Source organism: Atractosteus spatula (genome assembly GCF_055471065.1).
Source record: "Atractosteus spatula isolate fAtrSpa1 chromosome 10 unlocalized genomic scaffold, fAtrSpa1.hap1 SUPER_10_unloc_2, whole genome shotgun sequence".
In the NCBI taxonomy this organism is placed as follows: domain Eukaryota; kingdom Metazoa; phylum Chordata; class Actinopteri; order Semionotiformes; family Lepisosteidae; genus Atractosteus; species Atractosteus spatula.
In genome coordinates, this window is record NW_028296622.1 from 1,785,865 (window position 1) to 1,807,358 (window position 21,494).

At 52.8% G+C, this 21,494-nt stretch overlaps 1 protein-coding gene, 1 non-coding gene and 1 pseudogene across 2 annotated transcripts; 2 read left to right on the plus strand and 1 right to left on the minus strand.

The window, feature by feature from the left end:
• The first annotated feature begins 12,152 nt into the window (after positions 1 to 12,152).
• Positions 12,153 to 12,756, plus strand: LOC148812618 (epithelial discoidin domain-containing receptor 1-like). Its single transcript, XM_088908525.1, has 2 exons — positions 12,153 to 12,248; positions 12,496 to 12,756. The coding sequence occupies exons 1-2, from the start codon at positions 12,153 to 12,155 to the stop codon at positions 12,754 to 12,756; spliced, it is 357 nt and encodes a 118-aa protein (XP_088764651.1).
• Positions 12,757 to 13,380: 624 nt separating this feature from the next.
• On the plus strand, positions 13,381 to 20,623 carry LOC148812619 (uncharacterized; annotated as a pseudogene).
• trnae-cuc (transfer RNA glutamic acid (anticodon CUC)) lies at positions 16,718 to 16,789 on the minus strand. The gene has a single exon. It is a non-coding gene; the product is annotated as a tRNA-Glu (tRNA).
• Positions 20,624 to 21,494: the final 871 nt, after the last annotated feature.

Here is a 21,494-nt window from a genome sequence, read left to right on the forward strand (position 1 = left end):
ATACAGTGACCGGGGGCTCCCTCCCTCACGAGGAACCCCAGGCCACGGCCAGGCGCAGGAAGGAGAGCGATCCGGTGGGGTCGGACCAAGGGGCGGTCTGTCATAGTCCTCTGGGCGTTACTGTGGCGAAACACTCCCTCCTGTCCTGCTTTTAAGGATGAATTTCCTTTTTTATTGAAATAAAATCTCTTTTTTTTAAGGGGCATCTCTGCTGTTGAAATACTTAGAAAACAAACAAAGACCTCAGTCGGCTTCAGAGGAGAAACTGTCCCCCCCTACTCACAATGAAGTAAGAAGGTTAAAAATAAAGACGACCCGCGACCTCACAGGTGTCTCCGTGGGAGTCTGCTTGAGCGACGCAGAAACACGTCCACGCCTGGGGCTCGCCTGCCATTCCCACACAAGAGAGCAACAGGAATCGGAAGTCCAGGGCTCCGTCTCTCACCGGGGAGCATGGGTGGTGTTGTTTTTGTGGGGGTGGGAGAAGGGAGTGAAACACCCCCACCCCACGATCATTTCACTCGCTGTCATCGATCGATTATACAACGACAAATCATGGAGAACCATTCCAGTTCCTCACAGTGAAGGAAGAGTAGCACCACCTCCGCTCTCACTGAAATACTCTCCATCAATAAGACGCACGAGTCTCTCCGTCAATAAGATAGATAAATAAATAAGCCACGCAGGAAATCAATCAATAAACAAACAGAGCGATAAGGCGCCACGGGCGTCTCCGCCCACGAGTCCTGGACTCCCCTCTCTGGGCGGCAGCGCCGGTTCGGACCCGGGCTCCTCGGAGGCGTAGATCTGGAGACACAGCGCGGCCACCAGCAGCAGGAGCAGCCGCTGAGCGGAGCCGCGGGGCTCGGCCGCCGGGGGGCGCTTCTGCACCTGGGGGAGAGAGGTCAGGGTCAAGGAGTCACGCTCGCTGGGGTTTGGGCTGGATGATATCAATAATAATAATACACTTCTATAGCTCTTTCCTGGACACTCCACTCGGAGCTCTTTACAGGTCCTGGGAATCCCACAACCGCCACCAGTGTGCAGCTCTTTACAGGTCATGGGGATCCCACTACCGCCACCAGTGTGCAGCCCCACCTGGATGACACCCCAGTCCTCTCCCCACACACCAGCTCTCAGTGGGGAGGAGAGCAGAGTGATGAAGCCAGTTCAGAGAGGGGGGTTATTAGGAGGCCATGATGGGTAAACACCAGGGGGGTAATTTGGCCAGGACACCAGGGTGACACCCCTAGTCTACTCGAGAGACACCCTGGGATTGTTAATGACCACAGAGAGTCAGGACCTCGGCTTGACGTCTAATCCGCAGGTTGGCGCCTGTTTACAGTCCAGTGTCCCCGTCGCTATACTGGGGCATCAGGACCCACACAGACCGCAGGGTGAGAGCGCCCCCTGCTGGCCCCACTCACACCTCTCCCAGCAGCAGCCTCAGTGTTTTCCCAGCAGTCTCCCCTCCAGGTACTGGCCAGGCTCACCCCTGCTGGGCTCCAGTGGGGCTGTTTAAGTGTCACACTTAAAAAAGAACATTGAAAAGCAGGCAGAAGACATACCTGCACCCACACACGGCACCACAGAGTCGAGATGCGCCGAGCCGGTACTCACCGCGTCGGAGTACAGCACGCGCAGGGACGGCCGGCACCCTCAGCGGTTGTGCGAATTTCCGCCGATTCACTGCTGCCGTGTGGCGGTCGAGGTTTCAGAGAACTGTGTTTGTTTCTGGGAAAAAACAGGCCGCTGCTCCCCGGGAGGAACCAGCGATACTACTACTGATAACAATAGTACTACTACTAACACTAATAATACTACTGATAACAATAGTACTACTACTAACACTTATACTACCACTGATAACAATAGTACTACTACTAACACTAATAATACTACTGATAACAATAGTACTACTAACACTAATAATACTACTGATAACAACAGTACTACTACTAACACTAATAATACTACTGATAACAATAGTACTACTAACACTAATAATACTACTGATAACAATAGTACTACTACTAACACTAATACTACTACTTCTAACAATACTACTACTACTAACACTACTAATACTGCTGCTAACACTAATACTACCACTGCTAACAATAGTACTACTACTAACACTAATACTACCACTGCTAACAATAGTACTACTAACACGAATAATACTACTGATAACACTAATAATACTAATAATACGACTGCTACTACTACTACTGACAACGCTAATAATACTACTAATAATAACACTAACAATACTACTACTACTACTCATAATACTCTATTAATACTACTGATAATGATAATACTAGTAATAATACTAATACTACTACTAATAGTAATAACACTACTAAGACCAGTAACAATCTCCTTCACACAAGAACTGCACACGGTGTACAAATCAGCTGACTGGAGAGTAATTTCCGACGGTGATAAACACAAGGAATAGAACTGACCTTGTTGGTTTCTCTAAAAACACAACAAGTCCTGTCAAAGACAGGATATGCTCCACTAGAATTGTTGTCTCTGACCGGTGAGGAATTTCGTTTGTTGTGCGAAGGACTCGGCAAGAAGAGATGTGTCAATTCAGGTGGTTGTTTATCGTGAGGGAAAGCACAGATAATATGGGCTTTAATGAATTAACAGTGCAAGTGTAGCAGGGGGCCTCATATGGACTGCGGTTGTGTCTAGTTTTTGTTATTTGCATTTAAAGATTTTGCTTGTCTTTTGCAAACAAAATCTAAGCTAAGACTTTTACATGAAACATAATGCAGGAGTAGCTGCAGCCTAGGTAGACGTGCCGAAAACCACGTTACGTTGTTATTATTTACGTTATTATTTATTATTTCTCACCCAACACTAGCGCCCCTCTATGATCACACACTAGACAAAGTACTGTGCCGCTGTGATCACACACTGAACACACTACTGTCCCCCTCTGATGACCCACTGAACACAGTACTGTGCCACTGTGATTACTCACTCAACACACTACTGTGCCACTCTGATCACACACTGAGCACAGTACTGTCCCACTCTGATCACACACAGAGCACAGTACTGTGCCACTGTGATCACACGCTGAACACAGAACTATGCCTATCAGATACCACACTAAACACAGTACTGTACCACTCTGATCACACACTGAACACTGTATTGTCCCACTGTCATTACTTACTGAACACACTACTGTCCTACTGTGATCACACACTGAACACACTACTGTCCCCCTCTGATGACCCACTGAACACAGTACTGTGCCACTGTGATAACTCACTCAACACACTACTGTACCACTCAGATCACACACTGAGCACAGTACTGTGCCACTGTGATCACACGCTGAACACAGAACTATGCCTATCAGATGCCACACTAAACACAGTACTGTCCCACTCTGATCACACACTGAACACTGTATTGTCCCACTGTCATTACTTACTGAACACACTACTGTCCTACCGTGATCACACACTGAACACACTACTGTCCCCCTCTGATGACCCACTGAACACAGTACTGTGCCACTGTGATAACTCACTCAACACACTACTGTACCACTCTGATCACACACTGAGCACAGTACTGTGCCACTGTGATCACACGCTGAACACAGAACTATGCCTATCAGATGCCACACTAAACACAGTACTGTCCCACTCTGATCACACACTGAACACTGTATTGTCCCACTGTCATTACTTACTGAACACACTACTGTCCTACTGTGATCACACACTGAACACACTACTGTCCCCCTCTGATGACCCACTGAACACAGTACTGTGCAACTGTGATTACTCACTCAACACACTACTGTGCCACTCTGATCACACACTGAGCACAGTACTGTACCACTCTGATCACACACTGAGCACAGTACTGTGCCACTCTGATCACACACTGAGCACAGTACTCTCCCACTCTGATCACACACTGAGGACAGTACTGTAGCACTGGGATTACTTACTGAAAACACTACTGTGCCACTCTGATCACAAAGTGAACACAGTACTGTGACACTGTAATTGCTCACTGAACACAGTTCTGTCCAACTGTGTTCACACACTGAACACACTACTGTCCAACTGTGTTCACACACTGAACACAGTTCTGTCCAACTGTGTTCACACACTGAACACACTACTGTCCAACTGTGATCAGACACCAACCACAGTACTGTCCCCCACTGATGACACACTGAACACAATACTGTGCCACTGTGATCACACACTGAACACTGTACTGTCCCACTGTGATTACTCACTGAACACTAGCGTCCCACTCTGATCACAGTACTGTCTCACTGTGATCACACAGTGAACACACTACTGTACCACTGTGATTACTCACTCAACACACTACTGTGCCACTCTGATCACACACCGAGCACAGTACTCTCCCACTCTGATCACACACCGAGCACACTACTGTGCCTCTCTGATCACACACCGAGCACACTACTGTGCCTCTCTGATCACACACCGAGCACACTACTGTGCCACTGTAATTGCTCACTGAACACAGTTCTGTCCAACTGTGTTCACACACTGAACACACTACTGTCCTACTGTGATCACACAGTGAACACTGTACTGTCCCACTGTGATCACACACTGAACACAGTACTGTCCCCCACTGTGATCACACACCGAACACAGTACTGTGCCACTGTGATTACTCACTCAACACACTACTGTGCCACTCTGATCACACACTGAGCACAGTACTGTGCCACTGGGATCACATGCTGAACACACTACTGTCCCACTGTGATCACTCACTGAACACACTACTGTGCCACTGGGATCACACACCGAGCACACTACTGTCCCCCTCTGATCACTCACTGAACACACTACTGTCCCCCTCTGATCACACAGTGAACACACTACTGTCCCACTGTGATCACACAGTAAACACACTACTGTCCCACTGTGATCACACAGTACTGTCCCACTGTGTTTACTCATTGAACACACTACTGTCCCACTCTGATCACACACTGAACACAGAACTGTGCCTCTCACATACCACACTAAAAACACTACTATGCCACTGTGATTACTCACTGAACACTAGCGTCCCACTCTGATCACAGTACTGTCCCACTGTGATCACAAAGTGAACAGTACTGTCCCCCACAGATGACACCCCGAACACAGTCCTGTGCCACTGGGATCACACCCCGAACACAGTCCTGTCCCCCTCGGATGACACACTGAACACAGTACTGTGCCACTCTGATACGCTGAACACAGTACTGTGCCACTATGATTTCTCACTGAACACTAGCGCCCCACTCTGATCACAGTACTGTCCCACTGTGACAACACGCTAAACACAGTACTGTGCCACTGTGTCTGTATGAACCTCTCTCTCTCAGGTCTCTCGCTCTCTCAATTCAATTCAAGGGGCTTTATTAGCATGACCGATGGGTACAATCAGTGTTGCCAAAGCAAATAAAAATAATAAAATTAACATGGAACAAAACAAAAAATAGAAGTAAAATAAAATCTACAGACATTACAGATATTTACAACAAAGACATATTATAAAATATTGACATATTCTGTAGGCGGCTGGAGCATTATTGGGAGACAGACTCACTGTTCCTCAGGCTGTGACAGGAGATCACATACTGGGCTGCCAGATCAACTGAGTTCCCTCCTCCTTCTCCCAGTAGGATTGGGACCTGTTGTGGTTTTGGCAGGTGTGGGAACTCTGAGATTAGATTTCTGAATTTCGGGAAGAATGTTTCTCTAATCCCAGAGTATCTGTCACAGTGCAGTAGGAAGTGCACCTCTGTCTCCGTTTCTCCCCGCTGGCAGTGGGAACACAGCCTGTCCTCTCTGGGCAGCCAGGTCTGCCTGTGTCGCCCAGTTTCTATGGCCAGGCTGTGGTCATTGAGCCTGTACTTCGTCAGGGTCTGTTTCTGTTTATTTTTTATTTTGATCACATATTCAGCTAGTGTGTATTGTCTGTTTGGGGTTCTGTAGCATTCCAGTTTGTTGTGTTTGTGTGTGTCCCAGTGTGTGAGATATTGCTGTTTGATCTGTGCTGTGATGTGGTTGAGTCTGGGTTGTGGTGCTCTAGCAGTGCTGTCCTGAGGCTGGTTAGTGTCGGTGTGGCTCAGGTCGGTGAGCCTCAGGACCAGCTGGCTCAGGGGGCTCTGTTTTAAGCTCAGCTCTTGGCTCAGCAGGGCTTTGTGGTGGTAGGAATTTTGGCCGCTGTTTTTTAGGTGTAGCCAATACTTTAATATTCTTTTCTGTATGTTTATCAATAGTGGGTACTGGCCTAATTCGGCCATGCACCCGTTGTTAGGAGTTTTGCTCTGCACACGGAGGATGTTTCTACAGTTTCTGTGGGGTGTTTGTCCCATTGGGTGTAATCCTGGTCTGTGAGGGGACCCCACACTTCACTGCCGTATAGGGCAATGGGTTGGATTACACTTTCAAATATTTGGAGCCAGATTCTTGTTGGTGGGTTGATGTTGAAGAGCCTCCTTCTTATTGCGTAGAAAGCCGAGTGCCTTCTCCCTCAGTGCCTTCACTGCCAGGTCAAAACTCCCGGAAGAGCTGATGGTGAGACCGAGATATGTGTAGCTGGATGTGTGCTCCAATGTGTTGTTGTTCAGTGTGAATTTGTACCTGTTTCTCTCTGTTTCTCGCGAGACTGAGTGAGTGAGTGGGCGGAGCTTCAGTGGGTTTGATCGTGTGGCGGTGTTTCTTCACTAGTTTTGTGTTTTTCTGTCTTTTATGGGGAAAAGCGGGGTTTATTTTCTCGTCATGGCCGGTTCTGGAGGCTCTGATCCTCCAGACCTCTCCTTTGAGAAATTAACTTGACGCCATGGTGTGAAAATCTCCCCTGTGGAGTTCTGTCTGCTTGAGAGGTGCGTTCTTGCGGTCGGGGAGGTCGTGGGCTGCAGGAACATCAGGTCCGCTTCCCGCTTGAGTGGAGGTATAGTCATTTTCCTGCAATCTACCGATCTGGCAAACACCCTGGTGGAGAAGGGAGTTGTCCTGGACGGCACCTTTAGCCCGGTACTGCCTCTCGCGGCCCCGGCTCGAAAGATCACCCTCTCTAACGTGCCTCCGTTCATGAGGAACAAGCTGCTGGAGAGGGAGCTGTCCTGGTACGGACAGGTGGTCTCGCCGATCAGGAGGGTCCCTCTGGGCTGCAGGGCATCGCAGCTGAAGCACGTCATCTTAAAAAAACCCCACAGAAGAGATCAATGTGGGCCTTAAATTTCGGATTGACAGCTGTGACTACGTTGTATTCGTGACTTCGGAATCGATGAAGTGCTTCAGGTGCGGGAGCGAGGGGCATGTGGTGAAGAACTGCCCGGAGGTGGAGGACGAGACGGGCAGGGAGCCTCAGCCCCAGGGCGCACATGAGCCCAGCAGACAGCGTCAGGCAGCGGGGAGCGGAGCAGCGCAGGGAGGCAGCAGGGAGTCAGAGCCCACGGCCGGTGTGCAGGAGAGGAGATCGCTGGAGGGAGCAGGTGAGCCCGAGCCGGTGGCGTCCCAAGCAGGAGAACAGACAGTAAAGAGTGGACCACCGCAGCCCTCAGAAGAGCAGGGAGCCCCCCACACCGGAGAGCAAGAGATGAGCGCTGCTCAGGAGAGTCAGGGAGAGAGAGAGCAGGTAGTGACACCGACAGGGGAAAACGCGTCTCAAGCGCCAGCGAAAACTGTAGACACGGCGTGGGGAGGAAATGATTTATCATCTGAAAAAATAGACGATGGTTTTAAGACGCCGCAGAGAAAGCGCACGAAAAAATCTGTGCAGAGTGCGGTGCAGAAGAAGCGCAGCACAGAGAGCTCGGTGGAGGGCAGCTCTGTGTGACTCCGACACCGGGAGAGTGAGGACGCGCTGGAGTGTCCTCGCCGCCACCGCCGCCGCCGCCCTGAGCTCCTCAGAGTCCGGGAGCGACGACGAGGGCGGCTTCACCGACTCCTCCCTCGCCTCGGGCTCCTCGGCCCGGCGGAGCTACAGTTTCCAGAGCATCAGGGAGTTCTTAGAGAAGACTAAAGGTAAGAGGGGAACTGTGGGCGAGGACTTTTTTCCCTGACACCGAGCTCTTTGTCCTCTCCGCGACGCGCCATCTGAAGAGGGGCTCGGGTGCGAATGACTTCAGCGATCAGGAGAGATGGCGCCTGAAGAGCCTTTTAGGTAAGATCAGGGCAGGACCGCGAAACGCGCCTCAGCACGAATGAGTCCTGTCCCTCACGTCACATCACTATCCGTCTGTGTGCTACATGTCTGTTCGTGTTTTATGTTTTTTCTTTTTTTCTTTTCCACAAACATGGGCGACATTAGGATAGGGAGTTTGAACACCAATGGGTGCCGGAGGGCTTTTAAGCGAGCTGCGGTGTTGGAGATTATCAAAGAAAAGAGCCTGCAGGTGACTTTCCTGCAGGAGACCCACACCGACAGCTCCAACATCGTCGCCTGGCAGCGGGAGTGGCAGGGGGACATCGTGTACAGTCACGGGTCCCCTGTGAGCGCGGGGGTCGCGGTGCTGTTCTCCGTGGGGTTCAAGCCCCTCTCCATCGCCGTCCAGGAGGTGGTGAAGGGTCGCCTGCTACTCGTGCGAGTAGTTGTCGGGGAGAAAACCTTTGTTTTTATTAACGTTTACGCACCCACCGACGGCGGGGAGAGGGTCACCCTCTTCAGGGAGCTTGAGACTGCGCTGGCCACCTGCCAGCCTGAAGAGCTGGTCTTCCTGGGGGGTGATTTCAACTGCACAGAGAGCAGCACACTGGACAGGAATCACGCAGAGCCACATGGCCCGTCGGCCAGGGAGCTGCGCAGGATCCTCGTCAAGTCTGACCTCACTGACATCTGGAGGAGATGTCATGGGGACACGAGGCAGTACACCTGGGCCCAGGTCAAGGGGAATACCCTCTCTCTGGCCAGGCTAGACCGACTCTACTGCCGTAAAAATCATTACAGCATCGTCAAGCAGTGCTGTCCAGTGGGCCTGTCAGACCACTGTCTCACTGTCTGCACAGTCGTTGTGCCATCAGTGAGGTCCCGCAGTGCCTACTGGCACTTTAATACCCAACTGCCTGACGATGCTCACTTCTGTGACTGCCTCGTGTTCTTCTGGCAGCAATGGAGGAGTCAGAAAGCCCACTTTGTCTCCCTGAGGCAGTGGTGGGATATTGGCAAGGTGCAGATTCACCAGTTCTGCCAGCAGTACACTGGAAGTGTCACGAGAGGTATCCGTGAGTCCATGAAGGCTCTGGAGAGAGACATTCTGGAGCTCCACAAGGCTCTGGAGTGTTGTGCAGACAGGAGGCTAATTGATTACCTCCACACCCAAAAAGAATCACTCATTGGCCTTATGGACACAAAAGTACAAGGAGCTCTAATAAATTCTAGGGTTCAGAGTGCATCACAGGTAGACGCCCCGACTGGCTACTTCTTCGGCCTAGAGAAGAAACCGGGCCAGAGCCGGCAAATCCACTGCCTGCGCTCGGAGACAGGGCAGGAGCTGCACGAGGCCGGGCAGATCCAGGAGAGGACCGTGCAGTTCTACAAAGCGCTCTTCTCCAGCGAGGCTAGTGAGGACTCGGTCCGCAAACGTAGGTTCCTTGAAGACCTTCCACAGGTCCCCAAAGAGGAGAGGGCAGGGCTGGAGAGGCCTCTCTCCCTGGAGGAGCTCTCCACTGCACTCAGTGGCTTGAGCAATGGCAAGACCCCTGGTCTCGGTGGCCTGCCAGCCGAATTCTATCGTGCCTTCTGGGCCGTGCTGGGTCCTGACCTGCTCGATGTATATTTGGAAAGTCTGGAGCAGGGGGACCTGCCATTGAGTTGCAGGAGAGCTGTTGTCACCCTGCTGCCTAAGAAAGGGGACCTGTGTGACATTAAGAACTGGAGACCTGTTGCCCTGCTGTGTGTGGATTATAAAATCCTGTCCAAGGCTCTGGCCAACAGGCTGAAGGTGGTGCTGGGGTCCGTGGTGCACTCCGACCAATCGTACTGCGTGCCCGGAAGGTCAATCTTTGATAACATATTTCTGATTCGAGATGTTTTGGCCACCTCCAGACTATTGGGTTTAGATACTGGTCTCATTTCGTTAGACCAGGAAAAGGCCTTTGATAGGGTTGAACATCAGTATTTGTGGAGGACCATGAGGTCCTTCGGGTTCAGCCCCGTCTTTGTTGCCATAATTCAGGTGCTGTACAGTGACATCTTCAGTGTGCTAAAGGTCAACGGAGGGCTGAGTGCTCCGTTTCCAGTGCGGAGGGGAGTCAGGCAGGGCTGTGGACTCTCAGGAATGCTCTACTCCCTTGCCATTGAGCCTCTGCTACATCAGCTGCGCCGGGTCATCAGGGGCCTGTCCATCCCGGGCTGCCCCAATTCCACTGTCAAAATCTGGGCGTATGCTGATGACATCATGGTTGTGGTCAGTGGAGAACAGGATGTCAGGGCGCTACAGACAACTTTGAATGATTTCCAGCGGCTATTATCAGCCAAAGTAAACTGGGCCAAGAGTAGCGCCCTACTCCCGGGGGAGTGGAGCGAGATGGGTCCCCCAGTCTTGCCAGAGAGGCTCAGCTGGACCAGAGGGGGACTCAAATACCTGGGGCTGCACCTGGGGGATGAGGCCAGCGTGAAAAAGAACTGGGAGGGGCTCCTTGAAAAGGTGAAAGGTCGTCTGGACCGCTGGCGCTGGCTGCTCCCCCAGATCTCCTACAGAGGCCGGCTTCTGATTGTGAACATCCTGGTGGCTTTGATGTTGTGGCATCGCTTGGTGTGTCTGGAGCCACCAGCCGGACTGGTCGAGGAGCTGCAGGCCACGCTCCTCGACTTCTTCTGGGACGGACTGCACTGGCTGCGGAGGGGCGTCCTCTATCTGCCCAGAGAGGACGGAGGGCAAGGACTCATCGACATCCCGAGCCGGGTGGACGCCTTTCGCCTGCAGGCAGTGCAGAAGCTGCTGTTCGGCCCGGCCTCGCTGTCCTGGAGGGAGCTGACCTTCACCCTGCTGCGTCGAGCAGGACACCTCGGGCTCGACTGTGTGCTCTTCCTGATGGACACCAGCAGGGTTGACCTGTCTCCACTGCCGCCTTTCCAGCGCAGTCTCCTGGAGGCTTGGCGGCATCTGCGCGTGCAGAGAGAAGAGGAGCGGCCCAGTCTATACTAGACACTCAGAGAACCATTAATACACAATCGACGAATGGACATAGAACCGGGCAGCTCCTTGGACTTTACCAGCAGACTGGTCCGCGCCAACGTCACACAGCTCCACCACCTGCTGGATGTGGATCAGGGCTGCTGGCGCAGCGTGGATTGGGCATGTGATGCGCTGGGACTACACTCGCGGCGGTGTGTAGACAGGTTTCTTAGTCAGCTTAGCTCTGCTCTGCCTCTCCAGGAGATGCTGCTGATCCAGGGTCTGTTTGAGGATCATCGCATTCCAACCACACAGCCTCCTTTCCCTGGTCTGCTAGTGTACATCAGACCAGGTCAGAATCAGTGTACAGACTAGTCGTAACATCTAGGCACCAGGCCCAGCTGTCCGCTCTCCCTGACACTCCCTGGAGGGCTCGTCTGGGAGTGCCGGATGACGTCCGGCCTGCCTGGGGTAGCCTCTACAGATTTCCCCTCAACAAGAGGGCTGGTGATCTGCACTGGAGGGTCCTGCACACCATCCTTGGGGTCAACTCATTTGTGTCGGTTCTGGACCCGGCGGTGTCTGACGCCTGTCCCTTCTGCGCTCAGAGGGAGACGGTGTTCCACTGCTACAGCGCCTGCCCCTGCCTGTCGGCCATGTTTGCCATACTGATCCAGCTCTTCACCAACCTTGGCCTGGCCTTCAACGATGTTATTTTCGTGTTTGGGGTGGGTCGTACAAAAAAACAGAAAACTCAGACCCTCCTCGCCAATTTTCTGCTGGGCCAGGCCAAACTCACCATCTACAAGACTCGTAAAAATAAGATCTCTGGTTCCAGGTCTGTAGACTTGGTGAGGATGTTTGAAGGGTTGGTGAAGAGCAGGATATCGTTAGAATTTTGGTTTGATAAATCTCATAATGACCTCGGAACCCCATGTGTCTGTGTCCCCAGGGGAAGTTCACCACAGCCAGCAATGTGTGGGCGTTCGGGGTGACCCTCAGGGAGATGCTGAGGCTGTGTAAGGAGCAGCCCTACGCCTCCATGACAGATGAGCTGGTGATCGAGAACGCTGGAGAGTTCTTCAGAGACCAGGGCAAGCAGGCAAAAGCCACACCTGGCCAGCACTACCTGTACCTGTAACCTCTCTCTCCCCAGGTGGACCTGTCTCTCTCTCTCCAGGTGTACCTGTCTTACTGACCTGTCTGTCTCTCTCTCTCCAGGTGTACCCGTCTCACAGACTGACCTGTCCCTCTCCTCTCTCCTGTCCTGCAGGCTGACCCGTCTCTCTCCTCTCTCCTGTCTCCCGTCCTGCAGGCTCACCAGTCTCTCTGCTCTCTCCTGTCCCCAGGTGTACCTGTCCCGGCCGGAGGTGTGTCCGCAGGGCCTGTACGAGCTGATGCTGAGCTGCTGGAGCCGGGAGTCCAGGGAGCGGCCATCCTTCCCAGCAATCCACCGCTTCCTGCTGGAGGACGCCATGAACATGGTGCAGCAGGAGCGGCTCCGGCCTGCGGACTGTCGCGGGGCAGGAGGTCCTCTGTGGGCTCAGAGGGCGGCGGCCCTGAGGGCTGAGCCTCTTGTGCGCCCCCTGGTGGCGTTCAATTCACTGTGACTGGCCCTGGTCAGTATCTCCATGTGATCGATCACTCCTGATCCATTCACTGTGGCTGGCCCTGGTCAGTATCTCCATGTGATCGATCACTCCTGATCTATTCACTGTGACTGGCCCTGGTCAGTATCTCCATGTGATCGATTGCTCCTGATCCATTCGCTGTGAGTGGCCCAGGTCAGTACACTGTCCAGTCCTGTTAGACCAGGAGGACAGCTGTTCTGGTGGTTCAAGTCCAGTCTAGCTGGTCCATCAGTTCAGGTCCGGTCCTGTTAGACCAGGAGAATAGTTTTGGGGGACCGGCTCCTCGTCTCTGAGCCCCAGTGTGCAGGAGAGACACAACGTGTTTTTTTCCTTCTTCGCCGTTAGTCCAGGGGGCGCCGCTGTGCGGAGCAGGACAGGAGCAGGTGGAGTCAGTCCAGGGTGTTCTGGGGGACGGGGGGCTCGGCCGGCCAGCGTTGAGGTTTAGGGGGGAGGACGGACGGGGCAGCGGGCTGAATACTACCCCAGGGTGTGGGCGCTGTAGATACTGCTGATGTGACACACTGGATGTCTTTGTGTTTTTCTTCTTCTTCGCTGACTACTAATGTTGTACATAGCGTACGGGACAGATTGTTACACTAATATATGGAGACGTTGGTGCGTTCCCCGTCTGCGGTCCTCGCTCTGCCTCTGGGCAGCGCTGGCGTGTCGAAGGCTCTCGGGTTCGTCTGGTTCTTGTCGTGAATCTTTTTGTAGAAGTTTTAATAAAGTAACATTTTCAGATAACTGGGTGTCCTGTTCTGCTTTCTGCATCCCGAGTGATCAACTAGCCCTGCTGCTGACTGGAAGTCATCAGTTAAGGGGTATCGGTTCCCCACCCCCGCCCCTCTCTGTGTACAGCAGTGCCTATGGTATCAGCTTCAACACTGGCTGGGTACAGAGAAGGGAGAGCTGGCGAGGAGCATGGCTCCGATCCTATCCTTGATCCGATCATGGCTCTAATTCCTATGGGAATTTATGAGAGCACAATCACAAAGCGTCTAAAACTGTACAACTCCAAGGTTTAGAAAACGATTTTACAGAAGCTATCCAGACAGTTTGGGGTCATGCGTTCATTTGATCCAGCTGGGGATTCTGTATGACCCTGACAGACACACTGATTCCAGGTGAGAGATTCACACTGAGGTGACCTGTCTCCAGCTGTACGACCCTGAGAGACACACTGATTCCAGGTGAGAGATTCACACCGAGATGACCTGTCTCCAGCTGTATGACCCTGACAGACACACTGATTCCAGGTGAGAGACTCAGACTGAGGTGACCTGTCTCCAGCTGTATGACCCTGACAGACACACTGATTCCAGGTGAGAGACTCACACTGAGGTGAACTGTCTCCAGCTGTAGGACCCTGACAGAGACACTGATTCCAGGTGAGAGACTCAGACTGAGGTGACCTGTCTCCAGCTGTATGACCCTGACAGACACACTGATTCCAGGTGAGAGATTCACACTGAGGTGACCTGTCTCCAGCTGTACGACCCTGAGAGACACACTGATTCCAGGTGAGAGACTCACACTGAGGTGACCTGTCTCCAGCTGTACGACCCTGAGAGACACACTGATTCCAGGTGAGAGATTCACACCGAGATGACCTGTCTCCAGCTGTATGACCCTGACAGACACACTGATTCCAGGTGAGAGACTCACACTGAGGTGAACTGTCTCCAGCTGTAGGACCCCGACAGAGACACTGATTCCAGGTGAGAGACTCAGACTGAGGTGACCTGTCTCCAGCTGTATGACCCTGACAGAGACACTGATTCCAGTTGAGAGATTCACACTGAGGTGACCTGTCTTTCAGCTCTATGACAGATTCCAGGTGAGAACTATACTGAGCTGAGCTGTATGAGCCCTCTTTAGATTCTGATAAGTTTTCTCTACACATCAAAGACGCAGCTCCTTCAATGTCTCCCTCTCCACACTCTGCAGAACGCTACTGAATCCTATTGGTTGCCATGCTGCCTGGTAGTCTGGCTCCTTCCTAGGACTTTGTCCCTCCCTGGAAGCCCGGCACAACTGAGCTCCTCTTGCGTCGTCAGGCACTGTACCCCCACTTTCACAGTCCTTGGTGTTCCCAGAGACAGAGTGTCAATGATAAGGTCACTTCCCAGCTTCCAGTCATATCCATCTGGCTCCAGTCTGGTGCAGTGTCGTCCCCTAACTGTAACCCACAGTGGAAACTCCGACTGGCTCCAGTCTGGTGACGTGTCGTCCCCTAGCGTTAACCCACAGTGGACACTCCATCTGGCTCCAGTCTGGTGTCGCATCGTCCCCTAACTGTAACCCACAGTGGAAACTCCGACTGGCTCCAGTCTGGTGCAGTGTCGTCCCCTAGCGTTAACCCACAGTGGACACTCCAACTGGCTCCAGTGTGGTGCAGTGTCGTCCCCTAGCGTTAACCCACAGTGGACACTCCATCTGGCTCCAGTCTGGTGCAGTGTCGTCCCCTAGCGTTAACCCACAGTGGAAACTCCATCTGGCTCCAGTCTGGTGCAGAGTCGTCCCCTAGCGTTAACCCACAGTGGACACTCCATCTGGCTCCAGTCTGGTGCAGTGTCGTCCCCTAGCGTTAACCCACAGTGGACACTCCATCTGGCTCCAGTCTGGTGTCGTGTCGTCCCCTAGCGTTAACCCACAGTGGAAACTCCATCTGGCTCCAGTCTGGTGGCGTGTCGTCCCCTAGCGTTAACCCACAGTGGACACTCCATCTGGCTCCAGTCTGGTGCAGTGTCGTCCCCTAGCGTTAACCCACAGTGGACACTCCATCTGGCTCCAGTCTGGTGCAGTGTCGTCCCCTAGCGTTAACCCACAGTGGACACTCCATCTGGCTCCAGTCTGGTGCAGTGTCGTCCCCTAGCGTTAACCCACAGTGGACACTCCATCTGGTTCCAGTCTGGTGCAGTGTCGTCCCCTAGCGTTAACCCACAGCGGACACTCCATCTGGCTCCAGTCTGGTGGCGTGTCGTCTCCTAGCGTTAACCCACAGTGGACACTCCATCTGGCTCCAGTCTGGTGCAGTGTCGTCCCCTAGCGTTAACCCACAGTGGACACTCCATCTGGCTCCAGTCTGGTGCAGTGTCGTCCCCTAGCGTTAACCCACAGTGGACACTCCATCTGGCTCCAGTCTGGTGCAGTGTCGTCCCCTAGCGTTAACCCACAGTGGACACTCCGACAGGTTCCCATTGCTCTGGCCGGCGTTTGTTTTTCATCCTCGTTGTTTCAGTCGTGACAAAAGGACCAGGAGAACTGGACGCTTGCATTGAATCCCGATCCTACTGAAACTGCTCCGAGTTCCTCATTCTTATCACTCGCTATTAAATCCTTCTGTTCACCCAGTGGAATCAGCAAGCAGTCACTCGTCATCTGTTCCTATGTCTGGCGTCGGGCAGCCCAAATCTCCCGTCTGCCCTTCAGGGAATGTGAATCTCAGATGGTCCCATCACACCCTCGATCAGTGATCAGTGATTAAATGCTTGTGAATAACCCAACGGGCCTGTTGAACCAAAATCTCTCACTGGAGGGCTGCATCAGTGCTGGGGCTTCAGCCTCATCCTCGTGGTCAGGATGCCTCGCCTTGCGCTTATATCTGTCGCATTGATTATGATTTATAATAATGTGATCATGTTGATAATGTTGCTTTATTGCCCCTATACAATTTCTTGCATTAGGAATTTGTCTTTTCACAGACCCCAGCTTGTTCTCCATGAGACAGATACACAGACAGGGAGAGAAGCTGGGGGTCAGAGTGCAGGGTCAGACATTGGACAGCGCCCCTGGAGCAGTTGGGGTGAAGGGCCTTGCTCAGGGGCCCAACGGAGTAGGATTCCTCTGCTGGCTGCGGGATTTGAACCGGCAACCTTCCAGCCACAGGAGCAGATCCTCAGCCACAGAGCCACCGCTCCGCCCCAGAAGAGTATTGACATTCCCTGACCGGGAATCGAACCCGGGCCGCGGCGGTGAGAGCGCCGAATCCTGACCACTAGACCACCAGGGACGCTACAGCGACACTTGACCGCACAGCTGAAAGATCACTCCCTGTAGCGCGACAAGCTTGCAAAGCCCCATTAACACCTTTTCTATTTCTTCTCTCCCCGCAGGAATCACGTTATTATGAGCGACGTCACCATGGCCCCCTCCAGCAGTGACCTGGACCACGTCACCCTCGATTCGGCGAACGAGTACGTGGTGTGCTTTGCGTTTACATCGCTGAGGCAAAGGGAGCAATACCTAAACATCTTGGAAAGCTATCTGACCTCCTCCGAACGAGGGACGGGGGAAGAGGTAGCTCCTGATCTCGAGCCAGAGGGAAGACGGGGAAAATGGTTCAGGTCAGGGGAAGTCACAGCCCTGACGCAGGAGAACATCAGACTATTCCTAGACTTCGAGAGAGAGAACAAAGGCAGACCGAACGTGAAGTTCTGTGTGGCGTCAATCGACGATGAGGTCAACATCGGATCTTCCGTTTACCTCTTCGAAAGGGGGGCTCTGGCCAGCAAGCACTTCGAGCTGCCTTCCCAGCTGGGGGTACCGGCCGTGCTGACAACTCTGCATGACTCCGTCCAGCTGGCGTTCCACCCGCCGAAGTACGGCGCCGGCGAGATCATGAGGTATCGGGTTCTGTACCAGAAGCCGGGCGACTCAGCTTGGGGGGAAGTGGACACCAATGACAACAAGCCAGAGTTCACCGTGTCGGGGCTGGACCTGAACGCTTCGTATCGATTCGGCTGCCGGGCGGTTTGCAAACCCGGAGTTGGCTGTACCAGCGACGCAACTCCATCCTGCAAGACGCTTCCTTCAGCCCCCCCGGAGCTCCTCAGCAGAAATTAACAGGACCAAACTCCATGACCGTCACCTGGGACATGCCCACCTCTGTGGGACAGAGAGTCAGCGTTGCTTCCTACGAAGTTGAATACAGAGAGGTCTTCAAGGGGGCAACGGACGAGCAAGACAGCAAAACATGGACGAAGCTCAAAGCCAGAGGGAGGGTGTGCACTCTGGAGAACCTGAGGGCAGGAAGTTCCTACATCGTCCGGGTTTATTCCGACTGTGGCAAAGAAGGCAAGAGTCCACCAAGCTCCGAGACTCCAATAACAATCCCGAAGGACAGCAGAGTCAAGTCAGGGGACGTCAGTCGTGTTAAAGTACAGAGCGACCACTTCCTAAACTTCTCCACTTTGATAGAGCGCGGGCAGCCTTCCTTATACAGGCTGTCGCTGGAACAGGAGCCCACTGACGAGCAGCATTTCCAGCGCTTCGCGTTCGGCAGGAAAGTAGAAGAAGGTAACAATAAGGTCATCATCCTTCTGGGGGCCACGGGGGCAGGGAAGACCACCCTCATCAACGCGATGATCAATTACATCCTGGGCGTGCAGTGGGAGGATCGGTTTCGATTCAAGCTGATCCACGAGGAGACCAACCGCTCGCAGGCGGAGAGTCAGACCTCCATCGTGACGTCCTATGAGCTCCACAACCAGAAGGGATTCGTCGTCCCCTACTCCCTCACGGTCATCGACACCCCGGGGTTCGGAGACACGCGGGGACTCTCTCGGGACAAGCTGATCACAGAGCAGGTGAAGCGCTTCTTTACCAGCCCCGGCAGCGTGGACCACATCGACGCCGTGTGCTTCGTGGTCCAGGCGTCTCTGGCGCGGCTGACCTCCATCCAGCAGTATGTCTTCGACTCCATCCTCTCCATCTTCGGGAAGGACATCGCTGAGAACATCCTCGTCCTCGTCACGTTTGTGGACGGGAAGGACATCCCCGTCCTGGGCGCCATCGAAGCCGCGGGCCTGCCCTGCCGCAAGAACCGGAAGGGCAAAGCGACGCACTTCGAATTTAACAACTCCGCCCTTTACACGCAAAACGAGAGGCCCGACACCGATTCCAACGGGGAGGGCTCCGGGAGCGACGACGAGGAAGAGGACGACAACAAGCTGGAGAAAATCGTCTGGATGAACAACGTGAAGCAGCTGAAGAGGTTTTTCCAAACGTTGGAGAAGACGGAGGGGAAGGACTTGGCGCTGACGAAGAAAGTCCTGGAGGAGCGCGAGAGGCTGGAGATGGCGATGGCGAGGCTGCTGCCTCAGATCTCGAACGGGTTGGCAAAGCTGAGCGAAATGAAGAAGATCAGGGCCTGTCTGGAAAATGAGCAGGCCAACATGGAGCAGAACAAGAAGTTCGAGACAGAAATCGAAGAGCTCGTCCCGAAACGGAAGAACACCAAGCATCTATCAACAAACTGCAACAATTGTCTGTTTTCGTGCCATTCAGGATGTTTTCTTCCCACGCCAGGAGAAATCAATCTCTGCGCCGTCATGGATGACGCTGGATTCTGTGTGATCTGTCCAGGTAACTGCCACTACTCCGATCACATATCCGAGATGACGATGTGGGAGTACGAAGTGGTCAAGGTCATGAAAACAGTCAAAGAACTCAAGGACAACTTTGTTAAGGCTTCCGGCAAGTTCATGTCGACGAAGGAGATGCTTGAGAAATTCGAAATGGACTTCCAGACGATCGAGGACAAGATCATGCAGCTGATCAGGCTGTCCTCCAACTGCCTGGCGCGGCTGGAGGAGATCGCCCTGAAGCCCAACGCTCTGTCCACGGCCGCCTACATCGAGCTGCTCATCCGCAACGAGGAAGAGGAAGCCCGCCCGGGCTTCGAGGACCGCATCGCCGACCTGCGCAAGATGAAACAGCACGCCGAGATCCTCGCCAAGATCTCCAACAACGAGAAACTGCTGCCGGAGGAGCGCAGGATCGTGAGGGAGAGAAACGAGAGGCTGAGAAAAATCGCTCAAGACGTCAAACTGGCGAGCTCCGCAGTGAGAGCCTGGACTGCAGGACAGTGAACACGTTCCACACCGCCCGACAACTCCTGCAGGACACTGAACACGTTCCACACCGCCCGACAACTCCATCTTGCATTAAATCTCGAGTAAACCAAAACACAGAATAATGTTCGGGTTTCGTAAAACAACTGTTCCTAAAAGTAAAACTGAAATAAAATAACTTAGTTCTACTCAATCCCTTAGTTTTAAAATCTACAAAAATCATTTTAAATTCTCTAAATTCAAAGCTTTCCTTTCACCAGACCTCCAGCCAGACTGATGTTGGCCTCTCTCTCATGCTGTCTGGATAAAGCTGCCTTTCAAATCAATCGGCATCCTGCTGCGACAGATGATTTAATGTCCAAAGGGGAAAGTGTGGTTATAGATTATAAAGACCGCAGGACACCTCAGGGTTTGCAGACAACGGTCAGACGAGAGAAGGCGTCTCTGCCTTTCCTGACCACATCTCCTTAGCAGAAGATCTGAACACAGATCAAACGCTTCTAAGGAACAGCCGCTTCAAGAACAGTTCTCAACATGTCAGTGTGAATTTCAAATTGCATTTCAATGTTTTTTGTCTGGCTTCTGTACTTGGTAGATCCATACGCCGGTGAAAAATTAAAAATACCTATCCTCTGAGTGACCTGTCGTGCTCTATTTCTGGGTGACCTTGGACATCATCCATCTCTAACGAACGGTGTTGACTTCCGACGATTCTTGTGCACTCTCTCTCACCTGTATATAAAAGCACACTTCAGTCACCTGCAGGCGCGAGGCCCTGCTGACGAGAGACGCTCTGGTCCTCAAGTACGGGGCTGTGAAAGAGCGAGAGGCTGGAAGTGGGGCCTGCTCCTCCTCTCTCTCTCTCTCCCCCGTGTGCGCTCACAGGGTCGGTCTCTCTGAACGTGCCGAAGACGGGCGGAACTCAACACCCCTGCCTGGACGACGAGAGGAATAACAGGCGATCAAAACACTTAAGGACACCGACCGACTGACCTTGCCGAGAGCATTCATGAGGTTTCAAACCGAAGTTCGGGAGGAAGGTGAGAGCCGGCGCTCGCCTGCGCTCGTCAGTCTCACACTCAGCACATCTCACACTCCTTCACCGCAGCAGCTCAATCCTCTCCAGCGCACTCTTTACAGTCCAGCTGCACCACGGAGAGGAGACCCAGGAGACAGAGGCTCCGGATCCAGGAATGCCTGAGGGGCGACGGAGAGGAATCCACTGTCACACACAGCAGTGACACGGGCACATGCAGTCACATGGGGACACCACAAGGGAACTCGCAGCAGATGATCGCTTGACGGCATCGCAGCCGAAACACGGGGTCGAGCCCTGAGAATTTCACAAGGCACTCAAAGCCAATCAATCACTCTCTTTTCTTGAGATCGAAAGTTAATGGAGGTTCCAGGAGAGAACATCAGAGCAGGAACAGGATACCCCCGTCCCCGCAGTGTGACTGTTCCCTCCAGAGCCCACAGACCACACTCATTCTCCAGCACCAGTCCTGAACTGGAAGACAACAACCGGGGCAAACCAGTAAGTTACTGCTGATCACTACTTAATAAACTTCAAGGTTTAACGGACAACCTGCGGATCTCCTGTTTTCGGTTTTTATATCGTTGTTTTTGAGTCACACATCCAGAACACCCTTTCATAACGCATCTGTACGCCCTGTTCTTGCATTCTTTGGTTTAGTTTCTGCTCACTTCCCCTGGAGTGAAACACGCCTCTGAAATAAGTGTTTATAAAACTTTCATTTCTCTTTACCTGAAGTCAAATAAACCTGCAAGAACACGTCATCATACAGAGCTTCAGCACAGCGTATTTCCTGTCACTTATTTTTATACCGTATTACTGTATTT